Source organism: Stenella coeruleoalba (assembly GCF_951394435.1).
Source record: "Stenella coeruleoalba genome assembly, chromosome: 11".
Classification (NCBI taxonomy): Eukaryota; Metazoa; Chordata; class Mammalia; order Artiodactyla; family Delphinidae; genus Stenella; species Stenella coeruleoalba.
In genome coordinates, this window is record NC_137157.1 from 10,981,754 (window position 1) to 11,005,890 (window position 24,137).

The window sequence follows — 24,137 nt, forward strand, 5'->3', positions numbered from 1 at the left end:
CCCTCCCCCCTCCCCCTTGGCAACCACAAGTCTGTTCTCTACGTCTGTGGGTCTGTTTCTGTTTTGCAGATAGGTTCATCTGTACCATATTTTAGATTCCACATATAAGTGATATCACATGATATTTGTCTATTTGTCTTTCTTGGATTTTTTCTTTATATGCATTTTTTAAAGTTTTAACTGAAATCATGAATTTGGGGGTGGGAAATACATGCACGTGGTATAAAAGTGTCTATGGTGAAAAATGGCCTTCCTGCCCCCTCCTTACCTGGCTTTCCTCCCTGGGAGAACCAGCATTCCCCATTTCTTCAGGAGCTTCCAGAACTATTCTAGGCTTAATAAATCTCGGCTATTATTCTCATCTCTGTGGTGCTTCTGTTCATTACCCTCTCCTGCAGCCAGAAAGCCTTGCTCTAGGGGAGAGGAGAAGTGGACTTATTGCGAGCCTACTACGCGTGGTCACCAGGTGAGGTGCTTTACGCTCTCCTGCCGTTTGGTTCTCCTGACACGCCTGCAGGAACTGTTACCCCTCATTCTACAGGTGTGGACGTTGAAACACAGGGAAGCAGGTCACTCAGCTTCCAAGCAGCCTCGAATCGGGTCCTGCTTCCTGCTTGGAAGGGAGTCAGCCTGATTCTCTCCCCAAGGTCTTCAATGCTGTTTTCTCACTTCTCTGCAGACAGAAACTTCTGCAGAGCTGTTCTTTCTACTCTCCCTCCTGCTCTCCCCATTCCCTTTTCTGAGAGAGACAGCAGCTCACAGGAAAACCCCCAGAGGCAGAGTTTAAAATCAGGAGACAGCAGAGCTGCTTCTTCTGACACTGGGTGGAACTTCACGGGATCCCTGGGCCTGTGACACTGCACATAGATAGACATGCACCTTTCCAAAGAGGGGTCTGTCACTTTTCATCATTAAAAAAAAAAAAAAAAGCCCTGAACTGATCCCTCCTCCCCAAAAAGGAGGAAAAAGGGATTATAAACCATGACTTGAGAAGAAGAGGAAGGTTCTAGAAGGTTCAATAAGTAGCCATCAAATTGTTTGCAAAGCCTCCCAAAATAGTGGCCTCTGAATGCTAAACTGAGTAAGGGGCTTCCTGGAAGGCTGGGTGAAAAGGGAAGTCTCAGCAAGTTGGGGTGTCTTATCCCATGGCTGGGGTACACCTAAAGGGACATGTTTGTGTGAGGTCTGGGTGTTACTGTGTGTGACTGGATGAAGGTGTCAGAGGCTTGAGGTGGCCTGTGAGATGGGGTGGGAGGGAAAAGAAGGGGCCTTGCCCCAAGGGCTCCCGTATGCAGCAAGGCATCTATCTGAGAGTGAGAGACAGCCTGTGTGTGAGGCTGTACACTCACGCCTCCTGCTGCAATACGCACGGTGCCCCCCCGGACCCCCCCATTCCCTCACCGCCCCCAGCGGAGGAGGGAGATCTTTATCTGGCCCCTGGTGCTACAGGAGTTTCAGGCTTTCTAACCAGCCAGATCTCCCCCGCCTCCCCACCCCAGGCCTTGCCCCCTCCATCCTCTGCACAGGAAGTGGGCTGGCCTTGGGGTTTTAGTCTTTGGTGGCTGGCCCCATCAGCCGTCTACTACCTGGGCCGAGGGAGCCGGAGCTGGGCCCTGGGGAGATGGCTGCAGTCCCAGCAGTGGAGAGAAGCAGAGAGAGCACGCCGCAGCCCCATGTCCCAGCTAGGTAAAGTTCCACCTTGCCCTTACCCTGCCCCTGCCCAGTCCCCAGGTACCCGGGGCTCCCTCCTGGCCCCTGCCACCAGCCAGGGGGCTGGAGGTGAAGCTCACGGGGATGACTTTCAGCTCTGACTCAGATTCTCCAGAAGTTTCTGCCTGAACTCCCATCTGCCAGCCCTCACCCCCAACCTTATCTTAGAATCCCCCAGTGACGAGGCAGGCCCTGCTCTCATGGCTCAGGCTTGAGGAGAAGCTGGTCCCTGGTCCTAGGCTTTCCGTCCCTCCCAGCTCTCCCCATGGGAGGCCGGGGGCTACTTTGGGATGAGGGGCTTCCCCAGGCCCTGTGCTGGGCCCCCCAGCCCAGATGGGTGGGGAAAGAGGTGGGAGTCCTGGGAGGGGCAAGGCCAGCTGAGACTCAGATGTGCTGGGTGCCCAGAGGAGGTGTGGGATGTGGGTGGGAGAGGTGCGGCCTACACCGGGGAGGTGCCCCTGTGTAAAGGATACCTTAGGAGGCTGTGGGGCGAGGGGAAAAGAGAGGGACGCCTCTGAGACCTGGTTATGAAGTGAGTGTGCTGCGAGGTTTCTGGGAGCCCTGGGCTGGAGGCCGGACCCCTGGGTTCAAGTTCAGCTTTGTCCCTTACTTGGCGGTGTGACCGGTCAGGTCAGTAGGCTCTGCAGGTGCTTCTGGAGGGGATGGGACTCCACCTCTGGGGCTCCCTGCGGGTCAGGCTCTCCCTCCACTCCTGGGGCCGAGACCTCCCACCCTTAACTGTGTTTGGAGCACCTGAGAGGCAGAGCCATCCCCAAGGGTCCCCCTGCTTCCCCCACAGCCAGCATCCCACGCCCAGCTGGGGAGGCGCCCCCAGACTTAAACAGCAAGAGGGAGCCCTGTGGTGGGGGGTTTGGCCAGAGAGGATGAGGGGAGACGGGGTCCGTCAAGGTCAGAGGTCAGGTAGGACGTGTCTCCGGCTACCGAGCTTGTGCTTCGTGTCCTCGCCCAGCCACCCGGTACCCTACATCCCATGACGTCAGCCCTGGCAGAACCTCAGACGGCAACTGACTGAGTTCAAATCCCAGCTTTACCCCAAGAGGCTTAACGAGTACCTCAGTCTTCTCATCTGATAAAAGGAGTCATAATGGTACCTCCTCATGGGGTTGCTGTGAACTTTAAATGAGGTAATATCTGCGAAGTGCTAATGGCAGTGCCGGGCAGCGTGAGGGCTGAGCGCTAGTCATTATTACCACTATCATCATTATCACTGTCACCACCATATCATTACCATCACCATTACCACCATCATCACCATTGTTAATCTCTTCCTCGAACTTGACGTCAGATGACCTGGGTTTGAGTCCCATCTCTTGGGCAGCTCTGAGCATTAGTCTTGGTGTCTATCAAATAAGGATGACAACACACACTCTCAGGGCTGCGCTGGGGACCTAATGAGTCAGTAAGTCACGAAGGGCAGGGCACACGGGCGTGGGTGTGCGTGAGAATCCAGGACGGAAGGCACTGGGGACTCAGAGGTCCCACTTGCCCTCCCTGAGGCTGGGCCTCTTCCCTGCTCTGTGACCTTGAGCAGGTTCCTTAACCTACCTGAGACTCGGTTTCCTCCTCTGCAGGAGGGTCAGCCTTGGGGACTGCTAGAAGCCCTCCTCACCCTGCCCCCTGCATCCTCCTCGCGCTTTGCCCTCTTGGGGTTCACTGCTGCACCCTTTCGGCTACAGGTGGAGGGGAGCTCATTCTAGATGATGCTACTTCTGCCCAACTCGCTTCGGCTGGGGCTGTGGATTGGCCCTGGCCTTCCTGGGATCCTGCACACCTTTGCCTCCACCCTTCTCCTCTCACCCTGAGGCTCTGCGCCAGACCCTGTCCTGGTCCTGGCTGGCCCTGCTGGCGGGGGTCCGGCCCCAGGTGACACCCTCCAGGGGATCCCCAGGGCCCCTCCCCAGGGCCATGATCGATGAGTAAGGGGCACAGGGGTCTTGCTGGAGCCCCTTGCCTGGGCTCTGTGCCCTATGGGGTCCCAACCCTGCGCCCTTTGCTATAGGGGGTTGGAGGGTCCAAAGAAAGAGGCAACCAGGTCCGCTCCAGGAGTGTTGCCCTGTGGGGACAGTGGGACGGGCAAGGAGGTGCCCCCGGGTACTTCTCTGGGCTCCTTTCCACACACAGGCCAGATGCCCACTGGTCGGCCATGCCCCTGCCGGTCCCTGCCTCCCCAGGGTGTGGATGGATACTGTGGGCCTTACCTCTGGGGCCAGCGCCTGGGACACGGTCTGGGCAGGGCAGAACCATGTGAGGGAATGGACTTTGGGGCGGAGCGCGGGGATGGAGTCCCAGCTCTGCCTCTTCTGCGATGTGACCTTGGGCTGGTTAATGGCTTGGGGCCTTGGTCTCCTCATCTGTGTAAGGGGACAATGCATGCACCCAACCCCTGTTGCTGGGCAGATTAGATAAGCTGGTGTACGGGAAGCGCCTGGCACAGGGTGGGTGTCCAGTCCCTACCCGCCACCCCACTCCCTCCACGAGTATTGCTGTGAGGGATTGTTGTGAGGTAGTCAGCACACGTCTATTGGGCTCCAGGCAGTCTACCCTGGCTCAGATTCCACAGCTGCCTCTTATCTGCTGTGTGACCTTGGGTAATCTGCTTCACCTCTCTGTGCCTCAGGTTCTCATCTGAAAATGGGGATAATGAGTGTATCTCCAGTAGATGCTCTTATTGCCGCAGTTAAAGAGTTTAAAATAGAGCCCAGCATAGAGGAACCTGTTGACAAATAGTTTTGGTGTGGTTAAGGGAGCAGCCGGGTAGAGAGGAGGTGGGTTCTAATTCCAGCTCTGAGCTGGCCTCCCTATGTGGACTTAAGCAATCTTTCCTCTTTCTGGGCCTCAGTGTCCCCAACTTTTGAACAAGGGCTTGGGCCTGCTCTGAGAGTCCTTTCAGTGATGACAACATGGGTCCCAGAATCTCAAAAGGGAAGGAAAGAACGTGTGTGGGATAGAGGGACCCACAGAGACGAAGGCCCTGAGGCTGGCATGGTGGGGAGCAGAGGGGTGCGCCTTGAGAGGACAGGGCCCAGCCGGTCTCTTGGGCAGGGGAGGACGTGGCTCATGCTCTCTCCCCTGCTTCCTCCATCCAGGGCTCCCTTCCCCAGCTCCCACCCGTGGCTGTGATGGCGGCTCCTGCCCTGTCCTGGTGTCTGTGCCTCCTTGTCCTCTGGCCCCTGGCCATCCCTCGGGCATCTACATCGGTGAACGGTGAGGACCCTGGCATCTGGACCACTGTGCTTTCCCTCAGGGAGGAGGCCAAGGCCCTTCTAGAACTTCTTCCAGGACCCTTGCTTCTTGGCAGAAGCTCCATCCGCTGGGGCAGGAGGCGGGGGGGGAGGGGGGCAGTGGGACCAGAGACCAGGTGTCCGCCTTCTCCCTCAGCCCTCCACCTGCCCGCACCGCACCCATGTGCCCCTCCAAGCCGCAGGAAGACACCGTCTTCTTGTCCCTGCCCTGCCTCGACCTGTCTGGGGGTCACTGCAGGCTATGGGGCTCAGTTTTGTCCTCTCTCAGATGGATTCACGAACCCCTTCTCTGCCTGCCAGGATTGACTACTTCCTCACCTGGTAGGTACAGGAGTGGCGGGCGAACCCCAGAGGGCCATGGGCATCCTGCAGCCAGCCACGCACGCCTCATCTCACCAGCAGTTGCTTCCAAGCTCACGTGCTTCTACAACTCGAGAGCCAACATCTCCTGTGCCTGGAGCCGGGATGGGGGACTGCAGGTCACGACGTGCCGCATCCATGCCCAGCCGGATAAAAGGTGTGTGTGGGGTCGACAGACAAATGTGCGGAATGTCAGGGAGGTTGCCCAGGTCCACCAGGACCAGGACAGTGACTATCAGAATCTCTGCTAGTCACTGACGTCTAGACTGTTGAAATCCTAGCTCTCAGACCCCAAGAACTCTGCACTTTGAGAATCTTGGAATAATAGGACCCACAGACTCTTGGGGTCACAGGGGTCTGGAAGAACTTGGGGGTCGGATACTTAGACTCCTGGACCCTGAGTGGCAGTGGGGCGTGCAGTCCAGGCTGCAGTGGAGGGGCTGGGCGTGAGCCAGACAAGGTAGTCTGGGGACATTGGGCTGCTCACCTGCTACGCCGAGGCTGGACTCAGTGTTAGAGGCAAAGCGGGCAGAAGGGGGATCCCCGAACTTTTTGAGTAACCTGGGCTTTTGACAGATGCCTAGGGCAGCTGTGGGGACGGGGAACTGGGGAGTGGCTGGGGAAACTGGAGACTGGGAAGGAGGTGGTGAAGTGTCACCGTGATCCAAACACCCTGGTGGCAGCCAGCAGAGGTGGCTTTGGGGTTTGACCTTGGCTCCCAGGTGGACGGTGATTCCAAGGGGCTCTGAAGGCCCCATCAAGGGTCATCTTCACCCTGAACCCTATGGGGAGACTTTGGAGAGCTTTAGGCAGGGAAGGCCGTGTGTCCTGAACTGGTTTGTTTCTAGATCACTTTAGCCGCATTGAGGCCTGGCTGTGATGAAGAGGCAGGAAAAGATGCTCAAGAAGGGAGGTGGGCACGTGGGGGTTGGCATAGGGCCCGGGCACAGACCAGCAATGCTGCATGGGGACTCTCCCAAGGGCCAGCTCTGGTCGGGGTGGGGGGGTCCGTCTTTTTCTTCTAAGAGGGTTCTTTTGTCTTGAAAGGCAGTGGAACGAATCCTGTGAGCTGCTCCCAGTGAAGCCGGGATCCTGGGCATGTAACCTCATCCTGGGACCCCCAGATGTGAGTAGCCGTAGCTGAGGGGAGAGGCCGGGGGGCCGGTGGGTGCAGAGGGGCGTCCTTCCGGGGAAGAAGCCGGGGCCCAGCAAGCCCGGTGGCCAGGGGCTGCGGCAGAGCAGGCTTCTGGGGCTGAGGAGGCAGAAGGAGGGAGGTGCCATCCAAGGAGAACAGAGGCCTGACCTGGGGGTCGAGGGATCTGAGGTGCGTGAGGCATCGGCCGCTCTGCTTCTGCTCCTGCCGTGTCCCCCACGCTTTGTGGAGCCTGCGACACTCCTGTGTTCTTTACCAAGTGGGGAGAGCACCTACTAGTCATAATAACCTCCGTATCCGACGCCTCCCGAGGTCTGGGCAAGTACAGGGTGGGGTGGGGTTAGCAGTGTGGATCGCACAGCTGGACGGTCCGGGTTCCAGCCCTGGCTCCATCGCATACCAGCTGGGTGACGTTGAGCATCTTCTGAGTCCCCGTTACCCCTTCTGTAAAAGGGAATAATAACGATCCTTACCCGGTAGGGTTGTTCTGAGAATCAAGCGAAAGCCACCCAGGACAGAACGTGCCCTTGACCCGATTGCCAGGGGATCCTTACGACTGTGCGTGGGTGCCAGCACTGTCCCCTTCTTACCAATGAGGAAACTGAGGCTCAGGGAGGTGAGGTCCCTGCCCAAGTCCCATAGCCAGGGAGAGGCAGAGCTGGGATTGAACCCAGGTCTGTGAGACCCCCAGCCCGGGCCTTTCAACCTTGCACTAGGCTGCCTCTCAAAGAGCAGGAGGCTGTGTGCATCAAATTATTGTCTGGCAAACCCTTCTTGGCAGCGGTGGGCACCAGAGATGCCCAGACCACATTTTCCAACCCTCATCAGGTTCTACACATTCTCCAGGAGCAGGAGACTGTGGAGATGAGCTCACACGACACAGTGTAGCTGATAATGACAGAGCCCCTCGAACCAGATCGCTGTGCCCGTCCCCCGCAGCGCTGCAGGTGGTCTGGCTTCAGATCCCGGCCCCATCTAGCTGTGTGGCCTTAGGCAAGTCCCTCGGCCTCTCTGTGCTTCAGTCTCCTCACCTGTAGGATGAGAATAGTAATTGTGCCCGTCTCATTGGGTGCTGAGAGAATTAAATGAGATACTATACGTGAGGTGCTTGGTAGAGGGCCTGGCACAGGGTCAGTACTCAGCAGAATGCATTATTGGCATCTTTGCAACAACGACAATTACATTAATAATAATACAGTAAGTCCCCTACATACGAACCTTCAAGCTGCAAACTTTCAAAGGTGCGTGTGTGCGTTTGCATGTCCAATCGCGTAAGTTAGTTCACGCGTCTGGCGTACATTGTCACGTGAGTGCATCCTCTACAAGTGGTTGTGTTTTATGCACTTTACTGGACAGTACTGTATAGAGTACAGTCGTACAGTATCTTTCTTTCAAGCCCGAGATGCCTGGTGGAAGCAAGTGTGAAAGCAGTGGTATGCAGCCGATTGTGTTAGTTGGGTACCTAGGCTAACTTCGTGGACTTAACGAACAAATCGGACTTACGAACGTACTCTCGGAACGGAACGCGTTCATATGTAGGGGACTTACTGTAATAATGTGATGATACTATTATTATCTTGGAAAATCTGGCCCCCACAGCAGCTGGTAGACGGCTGGGGCGGGGTCCTCGGGGTGGAGACGAAGCGATTGTTCTCCGCTCCAGGAACTCTGATGATCAAGTTCAAGGTTTGCTCACAGTGGGCCCTGCGGCAGGTCAGAGGGGCTGTGCCCGGGGTCCTGGGCCTGAAAACACCACCCCGGACCCCGGAATGCAGATGCTAACAGAGCCTGCACCAGACCCTCCTCCTGCAGGGCTGCAGAGCTGCCCTCCGCACAGGGAGGAGGCCGCCGTAAGCTGTTCACTTGGCCAGGGCTACAGTCTCTGTGGGGCTCTGGACGCAGAGGCCTGAGTTTGCATCCAGGCTCCCCTGCTGACCGGTTGCGTGATTTGGGGCAAGGTCCTTAACCAGTCCCAGCCTCAGGTTTCTTACCTGCAATGTGTGGATGGACAGCTGTGAGCTTCAGCCAGAGAAGTGCCTAAGGTACCTGAACAGGGCCTGCCCACAGGAGATGCTCGGTTCCTGGCCATTTCCTTCCAGAAATGTGAAGGTGTGGGGCTGGAGAGAGATGGGGAGAGGAAGCTTTCACACTCAGAGCTATAATGCAAGGATAGGTCCGGGCCTGCACCTTCTTGGGGGCTCATCCTGCTTGCACACCTCTTGTGACGGAGAACTCCCTCCCTCCCAAGGCAGCTCACTTCACTTGTCAGGGATTGACAAATTACTATGGCCCATGGGCCAAAACCAGCCTGCTGCCTGTTTTTATAAATAAAATTTTATTGACACACAGCCAAGCACATTTGCTCTCATGTTTTTTCACGGCTGTTTTCACACGACAGCGGCAAAGTTGAATAGTTGTGACAGAGACCACATGACCTGCAAAGTCAAGAATATTAACTAACTGACCCTTTTCAGAAAGCTTGCTGAGCCCTGCCTTAGGCGGAGGGGCTCAGGGAGGGGGTCTTGTTTGTCGCAGTCGCGGTCTCCCCTCCTGTCTTCCCCCGTCCTCATCCCAGCAGCCTCCCCCTCCCCGCACCAGCTGCCGGCAGCTACATCCCTGGCCTCCTTCCCTTGCAGTCTCAGAAACTGACCATAGTTGACGTCATCAACTTGACCGTGATGTGCCGCGAAGGGGAGAGGTGGAGGAGGATGATGACCCAGAATTTCAAGCCCTTTGACAACAGTGAGAGAGGACTCCAGGGTGGGGCTGGGAGGGGGTTGGAGGGGTGGGCACCTCCCTCCTTGTCTCCCCCTCTGGGGTCACCCTGCTCCAGTCTCTCCCCATCAACTTCCATGCCCACATCTGACCAACCCACTGCTCGCTGAACTTGGCATGAAGTCCCGGGTTGCTACCCTGGTGTTCAAGGCCACTTGGCCTGGCTTCCCTCTCCAGCACGCCTCCTCTCGTGGCCTATATTCCTGCCACACCAAAGCCCAGCTCTCCAGATTCAACTTGCCCATCCATGCCTCTGAGTCCTTGCACGCGCCGGCCCCACTGCTTGGAAGGCTCTTCCCACCCGGAAAATTCCCACTCACCCTTCAAGGCTCAGTGAAGAGTCACCTCCTCCAGGAGTCCTTCCCAGACTCCCCCACCTCCTTCAGGGTGTTTATGTCCTGGGTCTTTGCTGCCTGATCATGGGTCTGTCTCCCTCACTGGGCTGTGAACTTCCCTGAGGGCAGAGCCTCTGCCATCCCTGTGTCTCCATTCTGAATAGTCAACATCAGGCTCGATCTGGGCAGTGCTCTGGGAAGGTTTGTTGAACGACTGAGTGCTCTGCCCCACCCCCAGCTTTCACCCCCCTCCCTTCCTGGACTTGGAGGTCATCTCTAGGGAAGAGACGGGGGCAGAGGGTGAGATCCAGGGTTCTACATGCAGCCCTGCCTTAATTGAGTGTAATCTGACTGGCAGATCATTTAACATGTCTGAGCCTCAGTTTCCTCATCTGTAAAGTGGGGATAACCAATTACCTGCTGCCAGTGGTTGCTGTAAGGAGTCTATAAGCCAAGACACAGAAACTACTTAGCACGTGCTCAGTAAACATTTGCTTATTATTATTTGTGTGGTTCTACAGAGCCTCAGAAGCATAAAAATTTAGAACAATTGAACTTCAGAATCATACAATCTTACAGTCATATAAGGTTGATGAGATAGAATTAAATAAAATAAATGAGATGATCCAGGTAAAACTCTCTGATCAATTCTGAGTGCAGAGAAAGGCTGCCTTGATTCATTCATTCAGCAGATATTTAATCAAGAGCCTACCATGTGCCAGGTAACGTTCCAGGAACCAAGGATACCCGAAAGAATCAAGTCGTTGCCATCAATGAGCTCAGAGTCTGGTGGGGGAGACAGAAAATGAATAAAGGACCAGGAGTAGATATTTAATACGTTGGGTGTTGATAAGTGCTAGGAAGAGAAATGAAACAGGTGAGGGGCACAGAGAGTGGTGGGTGGTTGGGGAAGGCTTCTCTGAATATGTGCTCTTTGAGCAGGGACCTGCCAGTCTCTGGGGAAAGGGAACGCAGGGAGGGAGAAGCAGCTTGTGCAAAGGTGGAGGTGGGAGCCCGGCACGGTTTCTCATCTCAGCATCAGCCTCCGGTGTCCCCCAAGCTTCTTCTCTCTCCTTTTTCCTCTTCCCGTCTCCAGTTCGTCTGATGTCCCCCCACTCCCTCCAAGTCGTCCACATAGAGACCCGCAGATGCAACATAACCTGGAATGTCTCCCAGTTCTCCCACTACATTCAAAGCAATGTGGAGTTTGAGGCCCGGACAAGGTCCCCGGGCCACAGCTGGGAGGTGAGTACCTAGCTCCATCCCGACCTGCCCTGATTCCTTCCTGTCCTCGTCACCCTGTCCATCCTTCATCTCAGCAAAGCCACAGGAGCCCCTAAGCAACCCCTGCCGCTCCTCTGTACTGCCTGCCCTGCTTCCCCCTCCCTCCGTGTGTCCCCTGACACCCCAGGGGTCCAGCTGGTGGTGGATTCCAGGCAAGACTTACAAAGCCAAGAGGCAGGCGACTGCCCTCTCTGGAGAGTTCAGAGGCCCTGAGCAGCCACCCTTCCCTCTTCAAATCCAGTGTGCTCCAAGTCCACGGGAGTTGGGACTTCCTGACGGTCCAGTGGTTAAGACTACGCCCTTCCCTTGTAGGGGGCGTGGGTTCGATCCCTGGTCAGGGAAATAAGGTCCCACATGCCAAGGGGTGCTGTCAAAAACAAACAAACAAACAAACAAAACAAGTCCACAGGGGCTGGTCGCTTACTCATTCATTTATCCATTCCTTTATTCGCTCACTCACTCACTCAACAAACATTCACTGAGTACCTACTACGTGCTAGATGCGGGGAGAGAGTGGAGGGCGGGCCTGATGAGCTGCCTGCTCTCAGGGAACTCACGTGGGGGATGGGGGCAGACAGCTGGTGCCCAGAAACAGGAGACTATGGGATGTCGATACGTACTATCATGAAAGTTAAACGTGATAACACAGTTGAGAAGGGCTGGGCCAGGCTACTTCAGACTCAGGTGACCAGGGAAGGTCTTTCTGAGATCTGGGGCTCAAGCAGGAGCTGACCTTTTGAGGATCTGGGGAGGGTCTTCCAAGCAGAAGAAAGAGCCACTGCAAAGGCAAGACATGGCCTGTGTGTCTAGGGCACCGGAAGAAAAGCAAAAAGGGTGATGCAGAGGTGGGAGAAGTGTTTGGGAAATCCCTCTTTCTGGTTGAGTGGAGAATAGACTATAGCAGAGCACGGGGTGGGGGGGGGGGAGGGGAAGCAGGGCGACCTTGTATGGTGCCCAGAGGTGGTGGGAGCTCAGACCTGGAGGAGAAAGGAGTGGAGAGAAGGCGGAAGGGTGCAGAAATAGTTTCCAGAGGTGGAACCAGGCTCTGGACGTGGAACCAGCTGATTGGCAGATGGCTTTGGGTGTGGGAGGTGTTTAGGATGACCCTGGAGTTTTGGGGCCCAGCAACTGCGTAGTCAGGCAGCCTTTCTGTAGGATGAGGGGACAGTGGAGGGCAGGTGGCTGGAGGGAAGAAAGGAAGGTGCTGCTCTGCTCGGCGTCTCGGCCAGCCCTGCCACAGGAGGTGAGGTGGGCGGTGGGGACCCCTCTGGTCTGACAGCCCTGTTTCTGCCCCAGGACACCCCGCTGCTGACCCTCAGGCAGAACCAGCAATGGATCTCCCTGGAGACGCTGGCTCCAGACACGCCGTATGAGCTCCAGGTGCGGGCCAGGCCCCAGCTAGGCAACCATGAGGCCTGGAGCCCCTGGAGCCAGCCTCTGGTCTTCAGGACGAGGCCTGCAGGTACTGAAGGGGAGCTGGGGTGGGCAAGCAGCTCCGGCGGGAGGCAGTGGCTGGTGCGGGAGGCTTGGGGTGTAGGTATACAGCCCTTTGGCCATCATTAGCTCACTTGATGTGACCCACAGGCTGGGCAACATGGGCGTGTTTTACAGATGGGCACAGGGGATCAGTGAGGGGGTGGGAATTGCCATTGGCCTCGTGAGTTAGTGGGGAGGCCGGTGAGGCTCCTTCCACTCTCTCCACCCTGAAACTTCAAACTCTTGGTTTCTGCCGAGGTCAGGGGTGGGCTGTTTTCACCTGTTAGCCTGTTTCCTCATCTGTAAAGTGGGTACCATGGTACCGAGGCAGGGATGCTGTGACGAATCCTGTCGGCCGTGATGCCCCGTGGTGGCTGGGCACACGGCAGCTCTGCTGGACCAGCTGGGACCCTGTAAAGGCCTTGGGTCAGAGGTCGGCCTGTCCCTCAGCACCAGGTCATGGGTGGGGGATGCTGGATTGAACCAGGGTGGGTGGGAGCATTTCTCTAACCCCTCCCCTTCTCCTCCTCCCGCCCCCCCCCCCCCCCCCCCCGGCAGCAACCAGGAAGAAGACCCTGCCCCTCCCTTCGATGGGCCACATCGTGTTGGGCCTCTGCTGCACTTTTGGTTTCGTCGTCTTGGTTTACTTGCTGACCAGCTTTCGGTACAACGGGCTGTGGTAAGAGTGCTCCCTTCCCTGTCTTTCATCCTCCTGTCTGACACGACCCCCTCCCCGCCAGGTCAGGCTCTGGGCTGAAAGCCCTGTTCTCACTCTCCAGTGCCCCCTCTGCCCTCCCAAGAGCCCCCCCCCCTGCCTAACACCTGGCCTTTCCACCAAAGATGGAAGCCCATGGAACCAGCCCGAGGGGAGTGGGGCAGGGAGAGCCCCATGGGAGCCCTGCCCAGAGCATCATGCCCAGGGCTTGAGTATGTGTGTGCGCACGTTCCAGCTGCCTGTGTGTTGGGGGCGGTCCTCATGCGTCTGGGCACTCATTGTTTATTCCTTTATTTACTGAGTCCTACCTCTGGACTGGGTACGGTGCTGAGTGCTGGGAACGCAAGGGCAACCACAGGCATGTCGTCCCATCTTCATGGACCCACAGTCCCATGGGGGAAGGCAGATACATCTTAATCATGCACGTTTATAACGACACACGTGATTAGGCTGGTGAAGGAAGGAAGGTACCATATGTACTGCAAGCAGACAACAGGGAAAGGAACCTCAGCTAAGGGGTGGCCGGGGGTTGGGGGGGTGCTTCCCTGAGGAAGTAATGATTCCACTGAAATCTGAAGGAGAAGTGAACCAGGCAGGGAAGGGTCGGGGAACACATCTCAGGAGGAGGAAATAACTTGTGCAAAGATCCTGGGTGGGAACAAGGCAGGAGCATTCCAGGAACTGAAAATGCAGGGAGGTGGGTGTGGCCAGAGACCAGAAAGGAGTTTGGGACCCGAGCCTGGACCTCTGGGTGGCAGCCAGGTTTTCTGGGGTCTTGAGGCTGTGGCATACAACTTGAGGCAGATGCACACAGATACTGGGGCACTCAGCTTGGCAAGCAGAGCATGGGCTGGAATTCAGCCTCCTTTCACCACTGCCCCCCCACCCCCCAAAAATCCCCAGGTGCCCTTGGGCAGTGCACAGCTTGAACCACCGTCCATGGCAGCCTTGACTAGGTGGCCCACCATCTAGCCTCTCTCCTACCTCCCTCCTCTTGGTTCCCTCTGCTCCAGTCTTCTTTGTCCCCTACCGCTCTGGCTTGCGTGGTCCCCCACCCTCACATCCTTCTCTTGCATGGCAACCTGCCCTCTGTCTCCACATTACAATGAATGGTAAACTTGTACACTTGCTTCACTGTCTGACTCCCCATTAGAATGTCAGTCCCTTAAGAGCAGGGACCTTCTCTGTTGGCTATTCTTGTGTCCCCAGTGCCCAGCACAATACCCTCCCTTACTGGGTACACGATCAATACTGACAAAATAAATGAACAGCTCTGCGCCCTGCCCTCAGAGCTGCGGGGGGCTGATGGCAGGACACTGCGATCCCCTTCCCTTCTCACCCTCCTTCCCTCCCTTCCTCTCCCCTGTCCAGGCTGAAGAAGGTTCTGAAGTGTCACATCCCAGACCCCTCGGAGTTCTTTTCCCAGCTGAGCTCCGAGCATGGCGGAGATTTCCAGGTAGGCGTCTGGAGGGGGAGGGCAGAGTAGGCAGGTGGCACGGGCTGGCCAGAGGGTGGGCGGGGGTGTGGAATGGGTGGGGACGAGGTGCAGGAACAGCGGGTTTTTGCCCTTTTTGGAAGAAGAAATGTAAAGTGAGCTGCCTCGCGTGTGGGCACGGGCCCCTCTCCCCAGTGTTCTCAGGCTGAATGGCAGCTCCCGTCTGAGCCAGACTGCCTGGGCTCTAACCCTGGCTCCACCACTTCCTGGCTGTGTGGCCTTGGGCCAGCTCTAGAACCTCTCGGTGTCTCAGTTTCCTCACCTGTAAACTGATGGGTGGTGGGGGGATAATGTTACTCTGTGTATGGTCCCAAGGACATTGCCTGGCACACAGCAAGTGCTCACGAAGCTCTAGCCAGAATGACTGGCACCAGGTTGTTGGTGGAGCAGGATTTGCCAGGTGCACGTTCTCTCCACCCCGCTCCCTGTGGGGCTAGTGCTTTCCCTGCTCTTGCAGAAACTCCCTGGCCAGGCTCCCTGACTTATCACAGACGTTAGCAAGGCCTCTAGGCATTTCTAGTTACAAAACACAGATTCATTTTAAAAGTGCACGCCCACATGTTAGAACACTCAGCGCCATTTAAAGTTTAGTCGTCTCCCCTCCCTCAGCCCACACATGCTTCAGGAAGGAAGTTTCAAGGGGGGAGGGGGATGTGGTGGGCTGCTTCTACTACGTCACCCCCACTCTAGGCTCCCTGGATTGGTGTTGGTGGAGGAGGGGTGAGGTGGGGGCGGAGAGAAGCCAGGAGGAAAGTTGAGGGGCTGGAAAGCCATGCTGGACCAGAGCTGTCAGGAGCCGGCTTTGGTGTTCTCCATCAGGGCTGATCATAGCCCCTTCTGGAATTCTTCGGAAAATTCCCATGACTGGGGGTAGCTTACCTACAGCACTCTTGATGTCGGGGAATGTATCTCCTTAAAATTCCTCCTAAATGTAGTGAGCTCCCCATCAACAGAGGTATTCAAGTCATCCGTCTGGAGGCAGGACTAGATGCATCCTCAGACCTCTTCTGCCTTGAAGTCCTTCTCATTCTATGGGCTTAGGACATTTTGTGGTGGGACTGGGGTCCTTTCTAGAGAGTTGCGAGCCACTCCATCTTCCCACGAGGCCATCCCCAGGTCTAGATGCCTGGCCCAGGCCTGCTGTGTGGAGGGGGTATCCCGAGGAGGCCCTGGGGATGCATGATGTGACTGGGGGCTGGCCAAGAGGGACCTCACCCCCTCCTTTGCATGTGGGTGACAGGCCAGCTGCTGTCTCTCTCTCTGCCCCAGAACCCCTGCCTCCACGACCGCAAGGCCCACTGCCCTGCCTGTGGGAGCCGGGAGTGCGTGTGCCAGCGTATGTGAAGGGGGATGAGTTTCTTCCTGTGCCCCCCGCCCACCTGCGCTTCAGGGCATTGTGGGTGGAGGCCTAGGCCCAGGAAGTGCCTGACCACACACACCTCTGAGGGCGGCCCAGCGAGGCCCAGCACACCAGTGCCGGCCCCAGGCCTGCCCGCTTCTTCTGGCCACTGCTCAGCGCTGCTGCCTGGCCCTGCCTCCGCGGCTTCTCCTAGCGTTGGAGCCACACCTGACCTGGCTCTTGCCCTTCCTCCCTAGCCTGCTATTCCTCTTTGCCATCCTTAGTTTGTCCTCGCTGTCCCTCTCTCTCGGCCTTTTCTCTGTAACGTGAACTCCTGGTTTGGGGGAGGGGGTAGATTTTGTTGAGTGGCTCAGCCCCGGGAACTCACTCCGGGGATGGAGAAGCAGGATGTTTCTCTTCTGGTCCATTAATTCATCTGCAGAACATCAACTGGGCCCCTAGGCCCTGTGCTGGGCACACGAGTGCAGGGGGCCTGGTCCCATCAGGCCTGGTCCCTGTGCTGGGGGGACCACAGTCCAGCTGCAGAGGGCTCCCAGGACAGAAGGCTGTTGGAGGTTCTCAAGTGCACCCTCTTGAGGCCCCATCACCCTGCCCTGAGGGGTGACCACTCCCCTACGCTTCTGCTGGGTAGTCTGCGTTTTATTCGTGCCAGGTGTTTCCACCTTCATTGTCTTCTTTGACATCTCTCTGCTGGCCCATAGTGAGGAAGTCAGGAAAGGGGCAGCTAAATGTTGTGGAATTGAGGCTCAGAGAGGTGCAGTGACCTGCCCAGGGTCACACAGCTAGAGAGTGCCAGCGCCAGGAAGCCGGGTCTCCCTGTTCCTTGCCAGGCCTCTGTGGACTCCAGAGCAACTGAGAAGTGCTCTGATGGGTGCTTTCCTCTCTCTGTGGATGGAGGGTGTGGGGGGTGGAGGGCTGCAGGGCACCAGGAGGGAGTGGTCAACTGGGGGACAATTAGCTCCCCACTGGAGATGGTTCCATGGCAGTGTGAGTGGGGAACCTGGGACCCAGCTCTTCCACCTGCTGGCTGTGTGATCAGGGCCAGGGCCAGGGCACAGGTCCTCTCTGGGCATCTGTATGGTGACCGTGATGTGCTTTCGGGACCCTTTCTGCCTCAGCAGTGCTTGGTTGGTTTACACACTCACACTGGTCCCCACCAGACACTCTGAGGATTCTACCCATTGCTGTGTTCCCGGGACCAAGAGCGGCACCAGGCTCACAGGAGCTGCTCGATAAACAGTTACACGTTGAACCAAGACATCCCCTGGGCATCTACAGAGAGCCAGGAAGGCCTGTGCTGGGGCTGGGAAACAGCCACACCCCCTGGGCTGATGCAGAGGGTTCCCCAAACCAGTGGGCAGGGTTTGTGTGTGTGTGTTTGTGTCTGGGAGGTGGGGGCTACAGTCAAGGAGGGCTTCCCGGAGGGGGCAGCCCTGAGCGGACTGCTGAAGGAGGATGAGATAGGGGATGTTGCCGAGTCTGGAAGAGGTGGCCACTCACCCTCCCTCTGCTCTTTCTCCTTGCAGAAGTGGCTCTCCTCGCCCTTCCCCTCATCCTCCTTCAGCCCCAGCGGCCCAGTGCCCGAGATCTCCCCACTGGAGGTGCTGGACAGGGACGCCAAGGCCACGCAGCTGCTCCTTCTGCAGCAGCAGGACAAGGGCTCGTCATCCTCAACCGAGACCAGCGGCCACTCGGTGACCAGCTGCTTCACCAACCAGGGCTACTTCTTCTTCCACCTCCCAGACGCGCTGGAGATCGAGGCCTGCCAGGTGTACTTCGCCTACGACCCCTTCATGGAGGAGCCCGATGAGGGTGGGCCCAGGGCGCCAGAGGGGGCTCTCCTCCCACCCCTGCCACCTCCGCCAGGGGAGGAAGACGCCTACTGCACCTTCCCCTCTGGGGACGACCTGCTGCTCTTCTCCCCCAGTCTCCTCGGTGGCCCAGGCCCCCCGAACACTGCCCTGGGGGGCACTGGGGCTGGTGAAGAGAGGCTGCCCCCCACCCCGCAGGAGGGAGTCCCTGGAGACTGGGCCCCCCAGCCCCTGGCGCCTCGCACCCAGGAAGCCCCTGACCTGGTGGATTTGCAGTCACCCCCGGAGCATGCGCTGGGAGAAGCAGGAGAGGAGGTGCCTGTCCCCAGCCCGAGGGAGGGGGCCGGCTTCCCCTGGGCCAGCTCTCCTGGGCAAGGCCAAGTCCGGGCCCCCACCTCCTGCCTGACCCTGAACACCGATGCCTACCTGTCCCTCCAAGAGCTCCAGGATCAGGACCCGGCTCACACAGTGTAGACAGACGGCCAGGGCTGGGAGGCAGGTGGCCTTCCGCTGTTGCACCAGGCCCAGCTGAGGACTCTCTGTCTGTGAGGCTTGTCTACTGCTGACACTCGGTGTCCGGCTGCCCCCGGTCATCTCTGGCCAGAGGGCCCTCACCCAGCCCTGCACACTCGGCTGTTCACTTCCACACCTCATTTGCTGCTCCCCGGTCCTACGGCCCAAGCCAAGAACTTCGGGGGGAGAGGCACTTTGACTCCACACTCCCGCATCAGTCGTGGAGTCCTGCGGGTTTTGCCTCTGAAGCGTCCCTCCTCTGCAGCCCGGCAGCTCCTCTTCAGGGAGAATTTGGGGTTCTCCACGGGCCTTCACCCTGCGCTCCTCACAGGGCTTCCTGCCCCAGTCACACCCCCCCGCACCCACCCACCGCAGGACAACCAGAATGCTCTTTCCAGAACACAAAGAGGGCTGTGCTGCTCCGGGTTTAAAACCCTGCCGTGGCCCCCACTGCCCTCAGCCCCACTTCTCGGCCCTCCCCTTGCCTCTCCAGCATCGTGTTGGGACATTCCCTTCTGGTAGCGTCCCAAGGGTCCTACTGAGCCACTTGGAGCTCCCCCATTCCCCCACACCTTTACACATGCGCTTCCCTGTGCCTGGGGTGCCCTCGCCTCCCTCATCTAGGTGACAAGCTCCCTTTATCCTTCAAGTGTCAGTTCTGCTTCCCTGGGAGGGAAACACCACCTCCTTCAATGTGCGCAAACTTTGAGATTCGGTGCCAGAGCGACAGGCTCTCAGGGTCACAGGGTGGCTGAAGAAAGTGGCCCTGTCACTTCCCATTTGGGATCTCTTGTGACCTTTGAATGCTTGGCTACAGCATCCTTAACGCTGTGGCCCAAGTATGGACACAAATGCCCCGGCAAAGTGGACAGCGGCTGGATCTTTCCACAATGGCTTCGCAGTAGCCTGCTGCTGGAAAGTAAACCCCTCCTAGTGGCAGGTCCTGATGCTGTCACAGGGAGCCCTCCCTTGGGCCCCTCCCGCTCCAGCCTCCACTGGTCTTTTCTGCAGCTCAGGGGCTGGCACACCGCCTCCAGATGGCAGCTCCCCTCACTACACTTGGCACAGCGCACTTGGCACTCCATCATATTCCCTGGGTGAACTGATGAACTATCTGGCAGCATCTTGCCTGGGCTCCCTGCGCCCAGCTGCCTTCGTGCAGGGGGTACCATCCACCTCACAGGAGCACCCCTGGCGCCTTGACATTTCTGAGGTCAAGACTTGGAGAGGCGGCAATCCAGGCCCATTAGATTCCAGCATGCCCGCTTCAGTGAGAGGCTCATCCCCTCACGTGGCAGTCGCCCCAGCCACACACAGCTAACCCCTTCCTTCTCGGTGCTCCCCACCACCCGTCCACTTCTCTCCCCTCTGTCCCTGGCACTGATCACACCTGTGATGCCTATCACAACCTCCCTTCTTGACTAGAGTTCTTCGGAAGGCAGGGTCCCCACCAGGTCCCAGCTAACCCCAAGGTGTGAAAACACAGTGCCCGCATTTATAGGCCATGCTTGCAGCTGATTGGGCACCTGACACAAGCCCACCCATAGGTTCATCAGCAGCCTATGAGATGACTTAGAACAGAAGCTGTGTCCAATCCGGGAGGCCGGGCCTGAACTGGCCAATCAGGTTTCTCTCAGTCTTGGGCATTTGAATACAGGGCAGGAGGGTGGCCCCAAGGAGCAGGTGCATGTGGAGAAGAGCCCCAAAAGGCTAGAGAGGAGTTAGCAGAGGGGCCTGGGCTCCTATTACTAATACTGCTGCTCCCCAGGGGGTTACTGCATTTCACTCAGGATTCCTGTTTCTTCTATGCCCAAAATAAACTCCCTTTTCCTGAGGTTGTCTGAGTCTTGGATCCTTACCATGGAATAGCTTAATTACCGGGCCATCGCACTTCCCACCTCCTGCCATATGGTGCTGTGTGTTCTGGGCCGTAAGTCTCCTCAGTCCTGAGGAGAGCATCAGACCCAAGCTCAGTGCCCACAGCTTTGCTGTGTGTCCTCAGGCAAACCAGGAAATCTCTCTGCAAATGAATTTCCACTTTGCAGAATTCTTTGGAGGGTTACATTTCTCAAGCTTTGGTCCTGTGTGTGTGTGTGTGTATATATATATATATATATATATATATATATATGATCTATGTGTACCATCTTTGTTATTGTTTACTTAATATTTTTCTTTCAATCAATTCACTTTTTGTTTAATTCTTTTATTTAAAGAAAAAATTTTATATTGGTTCTGTAAATGGGAAAACTGATATTCACTATAAATAAAAGGTAATGGTACAAAGTAAGTACAATAAAACAAAATGTTTCAATTTATTGCCTGCTGGGAATCTGCTTTATCTCTTAGTTTAAAGGGGAGATAAGCAAATGTTGGGAAGCTGATGAAGACATGCCAGAACCAGAGACTTCTTCCTTGAGAAAATGCAGAACGATTGTAAGGGAAATATCTTTTTCACTAAAAGGAGTCAGATTGATCTTATTCGGTGTCCAGGCACCATCTGATATGGTCTCATGGGAAAATATTGCTCTTGATTTTACATCTATTTAACTCAAGTATCCTTGACTCTGAAAACTTGGACCAGATCATGAACAGCAGTATCTGGCACTCATAAAGCTGCACTCATGGCAGACATTGCTAATCAATTGCAATGGTGCCTGGCAGACATTGCTAATCAATTGCAGTGGTGCCTGGCAGACATTGCTAACTGACCATACTCCTCCTTTCTCTGGAGCTTGGATGCAGCCTTAGATTCTGTAGGCAGGCTGGATTGATCACAGCTGGTACCTGGTGACATGTCTAGGCCAGATAATCCTTCAGGTTCCTTCCACAACAGAAACTATTGTTCCTGGGCTTCCCTGGTGGTGCAGTGGTTGAGAGTCCGCCTGCCAATGCAGGGGACACGGGTTCGAGCCCTGGTCTGGGAAGATTCCCACATGCCGCGGAGCAACTAGGCCTGTGAGCCACAACTACTGAGCCTGCGCGTCTGGAGCCTGTGCTCTGCAACAAGAGAGGCCGCGACAGTGAGAGGCCCGTGTACAGCGATGAAGAGTGGCCCCTGCTCGCCACAACTAGAGAAAGACCTCGCACAGAAACGAAGACCCAACACAGCCAAAATAAATAAATAAATAAGATAAGAAACTATTGTTCCTGACTCCGATTTTCTAGGCAGGGAAAATTGAGGCTGTTATGGTGGAGACTGGAAAGTTGAGAGGGCCCTATGAGCAAGTACACCCAGGGAACCCAGCTGTCCTTACTGTGTCTGATGGGAGACCTGAGCTGGTAGTGTGTGGCATAAGGGACCGCCTTACACCAAGTGCAGATGGACTGATGGGCTAGAAGCCACAGTGTGAATGTCCAGTGTGGATTAGAGTATAGGCCTTGGGAGATGGAGCAAGGAGGGAGCAGCTGGCAGGGGTGGAAGGAATGAAGGAGAGACAGGCTTGCCTGGGTCAGATTCCAGGAGAGAGGAGTGGCACCAGCTGGGGACCAGGCAGCCTAGGGCCTTGGAGAGCTGTCAGATGCAGAGCAGGAAGCAGGAGGCAGCCAGGGCAGATTGGGGTATAAAAGAAAAGGGAGGAGAAGTGGGAGGGCCTTCCAGCCCCTCAGGTCTCCAATTTCTTGAGCTGTATTTGTTCCTTCACTTCCTCAATCCCCCACTATCTCTGCTCTCCTCCTACCTCTCAATTCCCACTCTAAGCAACTTTCAATGTCTGCAGTTACCAGGCAAATTACGGTGAACCAGTTCATAGCTAGGATGAATAACTTACCACTGTCCTCCTAATTATTGGGGACAACGAGGACAATTTCAAAAATCATCAAGAAGCACATTTTAAAAGTGGGAAGAAGGCTAATATTTATGTTCCAGACACGGGGCCAGACACTTTTCAAGCAGCATTTCATCACCTGACAGGGACCTTGTGAGGCAGGTGTTATACTCCCCATTTTGCAGATTAGGAAACTGAGGCTCAGGGAAGTTAAGAAATGCAGCTGATTGTTGGCAGATCCAGGATTCAAGATATGGTCACATCTGGCCATGCCACACCCTTGCCTAAATCCCCAGGGAAACCCCCAGTGACTCCCTAAACCCTCAGGACCCTGGCCGAACTCCTTAATGTCATAGTCAATGCCGCGGGGACCTCGGGCAGGTCTCATCTGCTTTCATGCCTCAGTCGCTCCATCAGTGAATGGGGTAGTCAGACTGGGTGATTTCTAAGTGCTCTCCTAGCCCTGATAGTCTGTGGTTTCAGGTGCCACACGGAATGTGGCTTGTGGCTGGGTCTACATATATTTCACTTCAAGAGCGGGAGGCTGGGCCTGCGGGGGGTGGGCATGAGAGCAGGGACCGCAACTGACTCATTTGCTTTGGCACACGCTGGTCCCTGGGTTTGAAACAGTCCCGCCATCCAAACAATCCACTCCCGGACTCCTACACATCCCTCAAGACCTTCAAGCATCCCCACTTGTCGGAGGCCCTCTAATTCATTCCAATTAGGGTTAATTACTTCCTTCTACTGTCTCCTCCTGAGACCGCTCTTTTCGAACCATCTTTTGTGCTATGGGCCCGATCCTGTGCTAGATTCTGGGGATACAGGGGTGATGATAATGGTTCTGGAAGAAAATCAGCCAGAGTCCCATTAGCACAAGCTTTATTTGGGAATACCAGGCGTGAGGAGACTCTGAAGGAGCTTCTAACTTGGGGAAGGAAGACAAAATTTTGTGCAGGGCTGTAGTAAGGGGCAGCCAGAGTTCAGCTTGTATTGGAAATAACTGTTTGAGGATGGTTCTTGGAAGAGAGAGAAATTGTTCTTACAGATCAGCAGCCACCGTTTGGCAGTTTGGATTTTATCAACAGGCAGTGGGGGAGGGACAGCTATGGGGATGAGGACCTGTGAGGGCCACAGTAGAATGTTCTCCATCCTTCAGTGTCTCTTCAAGAGGGGCGTTTGAGCACTTAGCAGGCATCAGGCTCTGCTCTAAATGCATTGTATTATCAACTCACTTGATCCTTACAACAATGCCACAAGGGAGGGACTCTTCTTACCCATTTTACAGATGAGAAGACCAAGGCACAGAGTGGTTAATGACTTGCCCGAGGCCACACAGATGGAACACAGTGGAGCAAGGATTTGAACCCTGGCAGTCTTTAGCACTCACACGGGCAAGCTCTTCACTGCTGTAAAGTGTGGTCGTTCAAGGATCTCATACAATCTCTCAGAGACCTGGCAAGGCAGGAATGACCAAAATTCTGGGTTCTGCGTCACAGATCCGGACAGGCAGCCCTGAGAGGATGGCGCCCTCTACCAGGCCACACAGTAAGTGTGGGTGGAGGGATGACTAGAAACTTGGGGTCTCACCCCTACATCTTGCTGTCTCATGGCCACTGTCTTTGGGGGCAGGGAAGGGGGGGTTGGGTTGTTGATTAAACTTGAGCTCAGCACTAGCAGCCTGGAGTTGGCCCCTGAGACAGCCCCGGGACATCCCCTTGGCTGGCTCTGAGACATTTTCCACCACCGCAGGTATGACACACATCCCATCGCAGCGCCCGGGAGGGAGGGTGTCGGACAAAGCTGTGAGAAAGCAAGGCCGGAAGTGCTGAGTGGGGGGACTGTTGCTTGTGGGGATAAAAGGTACCCAGTCTACAATTCCAGGAAGTCAGGATGCAGAGGGGAGGGAGGAGCTGGCGGGAGATGCATCATCTTCCATTGCTCTGTGCACCTGGCTACACGCCAAGCCCTGGCCACAGAGAGGAGGCTGGGTGCTATCTGGTCTGCAAAGAGTCCCCAGCCCTGTGGGGGAGGGCATGACCACGGAGGACACAGATAAGTCAACTGACAGTCACAGCCTCCTGCTGTGGAAGGCGGTCAGTCAGAGCCTCTATTGAAAA

At 56.2% G+C, this 24,137-nt stretch overlaps 1 protein-coding gene across 1 annotated transcript; it reads left to right on the plus strand.

Moving 5' to 3' along the window:
• The first annotated feature begins 1,433 nt into the window (after positions 1–1,433).
• On the plus strand, positions 1,434–19,342 carry IL2RB (interleukin 2 receptor subunit beta). The gene is made up of 10 exons (XM_079937027.1): positions 1,434–1,686; positions 4,818–4,935; positions 5,299–5,490; positions 6,381–6,459; positions 9,123–9,228; positions 10,693–10,841; positions 12,177–12,342; positions 12,915–13,035; positions 14,443–14,527; positions 17,453–19,342. The coding sequence occupies exons 1-10, from the start codon at positions 1,674–1,676 to the stop codon at positions 18,209–18,211; spliced, it is 1,788 nt and encodes a 595-aa protein (XP_079793153.1). The 5' UTR covers positions 1,434–1,673; the 3' UTR covers positions 18,212–19,342.
• The last annotated feature ends 4,795 nt before the right edge of the window (positions 19,343–24,137 follow it).

Bases quoted from the DNA above. Each gene is read 5' to 3' on its own strand.
- IL2RB (XM_079937027.1), top strand. The intron at 4,936-5,298 runs GTGAGGACCCTG...CTCACCTGGTAG, and splicing joins GGCATCTACATCGGTGAACG to GTACAGGAGTGGCGGGCGAA. The intron at 10,842-12,176 runs GTGAGTACCTAG...TTTCTGCCCCAG, and splicing joins CCCCGGGCCACAGCTGGGAG to GACACCCCGCTGCTGACCCT.